Source organism: Lipotes vexillifer, unplaced genomic scaffold (genome assembly GCF_000442215.2).
Source record: "Lipotes vexillifer unplaced genomic scaffold, Lipotes_vexillifer_v1.1 scaffold773, whole genome shotgun sequence".
In the NCBI taxonomy this organism is placed as follows: Eukaryota; Metazoa; Chordata; class Mammalia; order Artiodactyla; family Lipotidae; genus Lipotes; species Lipotes vexillifer.
Window position 1 is genome coordinate 335,935 of NW_006786767.1, and position 10,320 is coordinate 346,254.

General features: G+C 36.6%; 2 protein-coding genes across 8 annotated transcripts in view; one reads left to right on the forward strand and one right to left on the reverse strand.

Annotated features, from left to right (window-relative positions):
* Positions 1–2,213, forward strand: part of PDZK1 (PDZ domain containing 1) — a 32,861-nt gene extending 30,648 nt beyond the window's left edge. The window contains exons 8-9 of one of the 3 annotated variants that reach the window (XM_007459364.1): positions 41–335; positions 1,727–2,212. In XM_007459364.1, the coding sequence (XP_007459426.1) occupies positions 41–335; positions 1,727–1,764 (333 nt within the window). In that variant the 3' untranslated portion in view covers positions 1,765–2,212. Of the gene's footprint in view, positions 1–40; positions 336–1,726 lie in introns of all 3 variants that reach the window. The other 2 variants (XM_007459363.1, XM_007459365.1) reach the window with 2 other exon arrangements.
* A 422-nt stretch (positions 2,214–2,635) lies between these two features.
* GPHRA (golgi pH regulator A) overlaps positions 2,636–10,320 on the reverse strand; it is a 50,621-nt gene continuing 42,936 nt past the window's right edge. For 2 of the 5 annotated variants that reach the window (XM_007459367.1, XM_007459368.1), the window contains exons 12-15: positions 6,323–6,418; positions 4,602–4,691; positions 3,613–3,678; positions 2,818–3,473 (exon numbers count right to left, since the gene is read on the reverse strand). In XM_007459367.1, the coding sequence (XP_007459429.1) occupies positions 3,267–3,473; positions 3,613–3,678; positions 4,602–4,691; positions 6,323–6,418 (459 nt within the window). In that variant the 3' untranslated portion in view covers positions 2,818–3,266. Of the gene's footprint in view, positions 3,474–3,612; positions 3,679–4,601; positions 4,692–6,322; positions 6,419–10,320 lie in introns of all 5 variants that reach the window. The other 3 variants (XM_007459366.1, XM_007459370.1, XM_007459369.1) reach the window with 3 other exon arrangements.

Sequence of the window (10,320 nt, forward strand, 5' to 3'; positions counted from 1 at the left end):
TCTGTGTTTGGAAGCGATAACTCAGAACCTCTGCCCACAGGTACAGAAGGGTGGCCCTGCTGACCTGGCTGGGCTAGAGGATGAGGATGTCATCATTGAAGTGAATGGAGTGAATGTACTGGATGAGCCCTATGAGAAGGTGGTGGACAGAATCCAGAGCAGTGGCAAGAATGTCATACTCTTAGTCTGTGAAAAGAAAGCGTATGATTATTTCCAGGCTAAGAAAATCCCTATCGTTTCCTCCATGGCTAATCCACTGGATGACGCCCCTGATCCTGAAGAAGGAACGCTGGAGGAAGCAGAGCAAGACTCGCACACGGCAAAAGAACGAGTGAGTGGTGATGCATTTCTTTTAGTGATCTATCTAACCAGAGTCTGGTAAAGTCCTTAATAAGTGCACCATGTGTTTATGTTTACCACAGATTTCCTAAAATACTAGAAAATGACAGTGTAAAGAGAACTAGCAAATTTATCGTGGCAGAGAGGAGATGGTATAAGAACAGAGAACATCTTATTTTTCATAGTGTGGAGTTGATGGTAACTTATCAAAATTATAATGGGAACCACCAGAAGAAACTGAATCAGACTATTTATGTACAAATTCTGGATCTACCATTTATCAGCTTTGGGTAAATGGATTTATTCTCCGTGCCTCAGTTTCCCCACCTATAAAACAAGGATAATTTGTCAGATTGTTATCAGGATTATATTAATTAAGATTGTTAAAGTGCTTTGAGTAGTGTCTGCTTCATGGTAAGCATGAAAATGAATGGTGGTGGTTAGTGACAGTATTGTTTTTAAAATAATTGGCAGATATTCAAGTTTTATTACTGGGGAACAGTAAGCATTATTCCATATGTATTTGGATTAGATAAATTCCTTGGTAGGTCTCAATTTCTTTTCACAGGTGAACTTGAGGTCCAAAAGTAAACTGACCTAAGTTCATAAAGAAAATGTATGGCAAAGCCAAGACTCTAAAAGTTTTATATTCTTTCTGTTACATTATTTCTATTGATTGGTAATATAAAAAACAAATACTCGTTTTTAATGAATACATGCTGTCTTAGTCTGTTTGGGCTGCTAAACAAAATAGCATAGACTGGTTGGCTTATAAACAACAAACATTTATTTCTCACAGTTCTCGAGGCTGGGAAGTCCAAGATCAGGGCACTGACAGATTCAGTGTCTGGTGAAGGACTTCTTCCAGGTTGCAGACTGCTGACTTGGGCTGCGCCTTCACATGGAAGAAGGGGCTGCGGAGTTCTGGGAGGCCTCTTTTATGAGGGCACTAATCTCAATCGTGAGAGCTCTGCCCTCATGACCTAATCACCTCCCAAAGGCCCTACCTCCTAATAACATCACCCTGGGGAACAGGGTTTCAACTTACCCATTTTAGGGAGATACAGACTTGCAGACCATAGCATATATGATAGCCACTGACCTTGTATTCTAGGTGTCTTTAAAAAATTCTATAATACCTCTATAGGAAGTCATTATAGTACTATGCTAACTTTATAGAAGAGAAATTATATATATATGGACACTAAGAAATGTGTTAGTGTCAAACAGCAAACTGGAAACAAAGCCAAGTATAGAATTCAGGTCACCTGGCTTCTAGTGAGTGACTCTACTCCCTAATTTAAGTCATGCAACTCTAGAATAGATGACCCATCTCCTGATGTTCACACTCTTACCACTTATAGATCTTTTGTTTTCTTTTGCACAGGCCCACAGTACAGCCTCTCATTCTTCTTCCAATTCTGAAGATACAGAGATGTGATGAGAACAAGCAATAGCTTTGGCTGATAGCTGTTTCTGGGTATTTAATAGGAATCCTTTCCTAAGGAATGAGCTACCACCGGTTTACTGTCTCTGTTAGAGAAGAACTCCTCTGGAAACCAGTATGTCAATGTGTGATTGTCTTCTGTTGTCATCTGCTTTAGGGGCGGCTACTGCAGATAGCTTATTTAGGGTCAACTTAGGAAAAGTTAAGGCAGGAGCCAGATGCTTTTCATTTGATTTCTTTTAAGCTTCAACTTAACTACATTTCTCTGTATGCTGTTATCTCTTCTGTAGGTTCCTAGAGCACCAAAGATGATTTATAAATTTGTATATGTGAGAACTGCTAATTAAAGTACCTGAGCAGATAAGCCTATGAAAATTATCCATTGTAAGAATGTTGTTGTTGCTAAAATAAATGCCATTAAAAGTGCCTTTTGAGTATGCTTAAATTTTGCCTGTTAGCTGATGTAACCTTAATAGTGCTTTTGCTTTTGGTAAACTTTTTATGCTTTAACCTTCATGTTGCCTCTAGAAACCCAAAACACAATAAAACTCAGAATAAGATCTTAGTAATAAAAAGAGACTTCCTGGTAATAAAATTCAGGATTTTCTTAAATTGCATATCTGAGTGTTCTACAAATTTTCCAACAGCTTCCTTTTACAGATGAAGAAATTGAGTCATAGGATAGGAAAGTGACTTATTCCAGTTAACAGTTATTCATTGTTTTACCCCACAGCACGAGGGGCAGATGAAAAGAAAAAATGAGATATCATCACTGACTTGAATTTAGAGTAATTCACTTTTAAATAATAAGTTGAAAGGAAATCAAGAAAAATGACATACTTTGAAGTCTCTCTTGGTAGACTCTAGTTCAGTTGCATACCACTCGTTCCCCAGGACAGATAACCTCTTGGTTATTTTAAGGGGACAGGGGCTGGGGAGGAAGGGTGGGATGCCAATTCATATTAGATCACACAAGCATAACTTTTTAACCAAGCTATCCTTGATAAAATGATGCTAAGTCCAAAGTGTTAACAATCTCTGATTTTAATGATAGTCAATCTTAAGGGAACGTCATAACCTTCTCCATGTGATCCTTGACTTGAACAGAATCTTGTGTGTTTGGCCCAGCTACCTTAGATCTCTCTTAGTCCAGAATTCCAGTGTATTTTCTCCCCTTAGTTTCTTGGCTCTGTCCAGTCCCACCACCCAGCATACTGCACCAGCCTCAAACCCAAACAGGCTGCTCTTGGCTGAGTACTAGCTTGAGTTACTTCTCTCTCTCATTTCTGTGATCATGAGTAGCTGATGCTACTCATGATCACAGTATCATCTGAGGAGGCAGGTGTAAGCTGGAGGTAGAATATGCTACCACAGCATTTTGTTTGTTTAAAAATGTTAGGCCCCGGTCCCCTCCATTTTTTCCCTCTTATATCCAAATTCTGACACCACTGGCCTGTAGCAGTCTATAATAGGCATGAGTTCAAGGTGTCATATGCTTCTCTGGTGCCTGTTTGTGGGCCAAATAGAGGAAGAGTATGCTGGAGAGAGCACTGACCAGGAAGATGACATCAAACCAACGGTGATAGAAGTTGAACTGCAGCTCTCCAAGGACTTCGGTGACTATGGTGCGGTACTCCAGAGGCAGGCTCATTCGGATCAGCAGCACAGAGGAGACGAAGTACATGCCCTGTAAATCAGATTAATCAAGAAGCCCCTCTGAATGTAGTGACAGACAAGTCCCAGGACATTGTTAACATATTTAAAAGTATAGAACACATTTCTGGCATTTTACAGCTGCACACATAAAGCTAGTTCATTAAACTTACCATTATCTGTGCTAATAGCAGGACAATGACATTGGAGGACTTACTGCTGGATATGGCATAAAAGAACTGTCAAGAAAGGGAGGAGAGATGAATTTATATAGTACTGCTAGATTCCTGTGTCAAAAACATTAAGTAGTACAGTTAACATTTAATTAAAAATGTCTCTTCCATGCCACAATCCTGTATAGAACCATTCATATGATTAAGGCTATAAATAAGATATTTAAATAGACTGCCCCAAAAGGATCCAGTTATACTTTTCCCATATGGGTAAGTTGATGGTTTTAGGTATTATAACATGAAAGGATTCCACCTTATCAGAAACTATGTGATACATATGATTTTAACGTCATTATAAATCATTAAAACAAATTACTCCAGGCCACTCCAAGCCCTTGAAATTGTTACTAGGCTTCTGAGCTCTTCCTAAAATTGTGCTAGATGCTTGGTGATCCCTTCTTCCCTCCCAACCTCTTCTCTCCTTTCATTCAAACAATTCTTGGATTTTGAAATCCTTACCTCTTCTGACAGAGAGGATTTACCTTCCAGCTCCATGAAGCCTTCCTATGCTGATCAGAAAATAGCTAAACTTTCTGCTTCTCCTACTTCCATATCCTCCTTACAAGCAACTCTCACAGTTATTCTTGTAACCTCAAATACTATCTCATTTATTCACTCCAAATACCTGCTCAGTACCTACCATGTGCCACGTTCTGTTCTAGATGCTGGTGACATATCAGTGAATGAAACAGACTGTGACCTCATTCTATGACCTTTGGTAACTAACTGTACTTATCTGATTGGTGTATGATGTAAATACATCATCATCAACTTATGTATTAGTTTAACTTTTACTCTGTTGTATGTCTTTTAAATATTTGCGACTGTTGTTTAAGATCTCAGAAGGCAGAAATGTTAATTAGGTAAAATTATCTCACAGTGCCACATGTAATTAAATTAGTACTTTTAAACTCTGTGATACAACCTACCTTGGTAAGAGTGATCAGCAGTCCTCTGATAGACGTGACAATGATTATTCCAACCAGAATGAAGGAAATGTGCTGGGACCAGAACTTCACCTGTCAACACAATAGGACGGAAAAATATTTGTTAAATCTCTGTTCAGAGAGATGGGAAAGCTAAGAAGATGCATTCTTATCACTTAGGTAGCTGTGAGAGGGAACTTCATTAGCAAGTAAGTGGCAGCGAAAACATGTACAGGAAGACTGCAGTGGATATCTTAACTAGCAGACTTAAAACTTAAGGACAGAAGAAAGCAAGTGCAATGAAGTGACGAAAATAACTCTAATAACCAGAAGAAACACAAAGCTAATAACACAGCTTCAAGTGAAAAGCATGAATTAAAAGGAAACTAAATAGCAGCCTGATAATTTTAATATCTGAATGACAGTTCTCTGATCACCCAAAACTATAAGAAACTTTTCTTCTTATAATAAAAAACTATGTAGACATTCTCAGCTATAGACTAGGAAATAGCTGACCTTCATCTGAATCACATGATGATATTTTCTTCTCCTCTTGGATTGCTTCAGAGTGAGAGGCAGCTGTGATACCCTGTGCTTGATTCAGGGCTGAAAAGCATCTGAGGGGGAGCTGCATTGCTAACATCTAAGAGATGTTATTCAGAATTATGAAATGTGAAGTACGTATATAGATGAGTTATAGATGGAATACATATACACACACAGCAGCTAGCCTCAAAGCACTGATAAGGGCATTTCTAAAAACTCACCCCAGTAAAAAAGTGTAAAAGAGGAAAACACATGTGAAAAAAGAGTGAAGCATACTTTACCGTATAATTTATACACTACTTGAAGGAAAGATACCATGCTCCTGCACATGAAAAAGGATACACTATTGATCTATCATCAAAAAAATGTGTGCTTTGAGCTGTTTCTCAAGGACTGGAGCTCAATTTGCTCTGGTGTATTTTCATTTTATCCAGCTACGAGGGGCATGTCCAGCTGAGATGGCTGGCTGGGGGTAGCATGCAGTCTGTGTGCAGGATCATAGCACAGCTAAATGGCACTCATAGGGACTAAGAACATGACATTGGTCTTATTATCAAAGTGCTAATCAGCTAGAATCACTGGCTATATATATACCTGGAAAATATACTATTCTACAAATAAAGACATTAAACTTAAATTGGGACAAGAGTGTGTTTAATAACAGTAGTATTATAAAACACGTAGAAAGTGATTTAAAAAACCTTTGTGCACAGGTGACAGTTAACACTTTTAGCTCAAAACCCACATGAATTAATTGATACAGTTAATTTTTTATAGCAGAAATCATTTCAGTTCTAACATGAAAACACTAATTAGTATTTAATTTTCTACCAGAGGAATCAAAGGTGAGTTATGTTTGAAGATGTCATCAAGTATCACAGAGAGGAGTATTTGAATATTTGTTACGGAGAAGCTGGTGAGTGGTAGCTGCTAGAGAAGAAGAGGAGGAACTACAGAAATAATCACAATCCATGATAATAGTAATTGCCAGTCGTTACTTATGGTTTTATGCCCTTTATGAATTTGCCATAGGAATATGCCAAAATATAGAGGAGAGTGAGAAGAATGAAAGCAGAAGCAAGTACCTAGAATAAGGAGTTAGAATCTAAAGAATTGTTATTTAGAGCAGATAAAATAGAAAGAAACATAAGAAACAAGGATTTTGATACAACTCTTACATCAAATTGGATCCCCAGATAATTCACAGTGATCTCAATGCCTCTTGTGACTGGATCAGTTTTCCCAACTCGGTCAAAAACGATATTAATGGTTGCCTGCAGAGACACAGACCTTTACATTAGAGTATCTCAATAATCACCATTTAAAAAAATGATTCAAAATAATGAATTAATCACCAAATGTACCTTACAGGTAGATATTCCTAAAAAGGCAATTCTACTCTCAATCTAAATCATATATAAGAAATCTATTTTGGCTATTCACACATAGGCAAACAAAAGTCCCTATCTACACTATCTTTCTTTTCTGTAGAGTCTAAAGGGGAATAAGGCTATGACATATACAACTTAATTTAATAGGATCCAGAAAGGAAACATTTTGGTAGACGAACTCAGGGTAAGAGAATCAAGGAATTCCAGGGTAATTCCCTGTGGTTATTTTCTGACAGCTCTAATAGCAATCACTAAAACAACAAAAATAGAGTTATAGCTGACAAGCCAACAAAGAAGATCAAATGGAATTATGAAAAATACCCAATTAATCCAAAAGAAGGAAGAAAAAAGGAAAAAGGGGAAAAAAAGAACACATGAGATGAATAAAAACATACAGCAACATGGTTGTTTTAAACTCAACCATATCAATAATCACATTAAATATAAATGGTCTAAACCAGGGGTTGGCAGACTCTGCCACTGTCATATAAGTTTAGCTACAGACAATATGTAGATAAACAGGCTTGGCTGTGTTCCAATAAAACTTTTAAAATAAAAGCACATGGTGGCTGGATTTGGCCTGTGGGCTATAGATGGCTGACTCCTGGTCCAAATATGACAATTAAAAGGCAGAGAGCACCACATCAGATAAAAAAGCAAGTTGCTTACAAGAAACCCACTTTAAATATAAAGATACAAATAGGTTAAAAGTAAAAGTATGGAAAAAGATATATTATGCTAACGCTAATCAAAAGAAAGCTGGAATGTCTATATTAATATGAGACAAAGTAGATTTCATAGCAAAAAATAAAAGGGTCATTTCATAAGAATAAAAGAATCATTTCAACAAGGGGCACATAATGACCCTACATGACATACATGAAGCAAAAAAATGATAGAATTTTTAAAAAGGCAAAACCACAACAATAGGTGGAAATTTCAACACCCCTCTCTCAGTAATTAAGTAGTCAGAAAATCAGTAAGAGTACAGAAAACTTTAACAATACTATCAACCAACTTGACCTAATTGACACTTGCAAGCCATTCCACCCAACAGGAGTAGAATACACATTCTATTCAAGTGTACATAGAACATTAACCATGGTTAGCCATATTCTGGGTCAGAAAACAAGTCTCAATAAATTTAAAAAGATTCAAAGTATATTCACAGATCACATGAAATTAAATTAGAAAGCAATTACAGAAAGATATTCAGATGATCCCCAAATATTTTATAACATACTTCTAACCCACAAGTCAAAGAAGAAATCAAAAAGGAAATCAGAAAGTATTTTGAACTGAATGAAAATAAAAATAAACATCAAAAAAGTTGCATTTTGTGAGATGCAACTAAAATAGTGCTTAGCAAGAAATTTATAGCATTAAGACACCTATATTAAAAAAAAGGTTTCAAACCAATGATCTTAGCTTCCACTTTAAGAAATTAGAAAAAGAAGATGCCAAAAAAGCAGAAGAGAAATAATAGTAGAAACCAGAAAAACAACGGAGAAAAATCAATTAACCCAGATGCTGGTTCTTTGAAAAGTTCAATAAGATCGATAAACTTCTATCGAGACTGATCAGAAAAAAAGAGAAAAGACACACATTATCAATATCAAGAGTTAGAGAGATATCAATTCACATCCACTAAAATTATTATAATTAAAAAGATAGATAATAAGTGTTGGAGAGGATGTGGAGAAATTGCAACCATCACACATTGCTGGCAGGAATGTAAATTGGTACAGATGCTTTAGAAAATAGCCTGGTAGTTTGGCAGCTTATTAGAAGGTTAAACATATAGTTAGCGTATAACCCAGCAATTCTACCCCTACAGGTATCTACCTAAGAGAAATGAAACATCTGTCCACATAAAAACTTATACATGAATGCTCACAATAGCATTATTTACAGTGGACAAAAAGTGGAAACAACTCAAATGTCCATCAACTGATAAGTGGATAATTTAAATTAATGTGGTATATCCATATAAGGAAATAAATATTACTCAGTCATAAAAAGGAATGAAGTACTGATAGAGGCTACCACATAGAAGAACACTGAAAACATTTTGTGAAGAAGCCAATCATAAAAGATCACATTGTATAATTCCATTTGCATGAAATGTCCAGAATAGGGAAATTTATAGAGACAGAAAGTATCAATAGATTAGTGGCTGCCTGAGGCTGGGGGAGAAATAGGGAATGACTGCTAGTGAGTATGGGATTTCTTTTTTGGGGTGATAAAAATTGATTGTGTTGATCGTTACACACTCTGTGAATATTAAAAACCATTGAATTTTACACTAAATGGGTGAATTGTATTACATGTGAATTATATCTCAATAAAGCTGTTACATAAAAAGAGAATGAGAGAGGTGACATCATTACAGATTTTATAAATATTAAAAGGATAATAAGAGAATACTATGAATAATCTTATGCCAATAAATTTGACAACTTCAATAAAAATGGATAAATTCTTTGTAAGACACAAGTACAAAAGTTCACTCAAGAAGAAACAGATAACCCTGAATAAACTTTATAAATATTAAAGAAATTATATTTGTAGTTAAAAAACTCTCTGCAAAGAAAACTCCAGGTTTAGATGGCTGATGAAATCCACCAAGCATTTAAGAAAGAAATAATAACAATTCCACGCAAACTCTTCTGCTAATTAGAAGAGAAAGAAATACTTCTCAACTTATTCTCTAAGGTTAGACACCTAAACCAAACAAATACATTAACAAGAAAACTACATTCTGGTATTCCTCATAAACATAGATGCACAAATTCTTAACAAAATTTTAGTAAATTAAATCTAACAAAATATAAAAAGGATAATACATCATGGCCAAGTAAGGTTTACTGCAGGAATAACCATATGATCACCTCAATAGATGCAGAAAAGCATCTGACAAAATCAAACATGCTTTCATGATTAAAAACACTCAAGAAACTATGAATAAAAGAAAATTCCTCAGCCTGATAAAGGGCACCTAGGAAAAACCGACAGCTAACATCATACTTAATGGTGTAAGACTGGATGCTTTCCCGCTAAGATCAGGATGACTGCTCTATTTAACTCTGTAACTGGAGGCTTTGGTCAGTGCAGTAAGGCTAGGGGAGGAGGATCAGAAGAAAGGTAGGATGGAATTGTTTATGTAGAAAAATCCTATGAGATTTACAAAAACCTTCTAGAAATAATAAGGGAATTTAGCAAGGTTGCGGAATATAAGATCAATATACAAGAATCAATTGTATTATCTATATACTAGTAACACTTGGAAATTAAAATTATAAAAATATTTTCATTTATAATAGCATCAAAAAATTAAATACTTAAGAGATAAGTCTGATGAAAGTTTTGTACACTAAAAACTATAAGGGCTTCCCTGGTGGTGCAGTGGTTGAGAATCCACCTGCCAACACAGGGGACATGGGTTCAAGCCCTGGCCCGGGAAGATCCCACATGCCGCGGAGCAGCCAGGCTCGTTTGCCACAACTACAGACCCTGCGCTCTAGAGCCCGCGAGCCATAACTACTGAAGCCCGTGGGCCTGGATCCCGTGCTCTGCAACAGGGGAGCCCACCGCAGTGAGAGGCCCGCGCACCGCAATGAGGAGTGGCCCTTGCTCGCCGCAACTAGAGAAAACCCGTGTTCAGCAACGAAGACACAATGCAGCCAAAAATAAATAAATAAAATAAAATTAAAAAAGAGTAATAAGGGCTTCCCTGGTGGCGCAGTGCTTGAGAGTCCGCCTGCCGATGCAGGAGACGCGGGTTC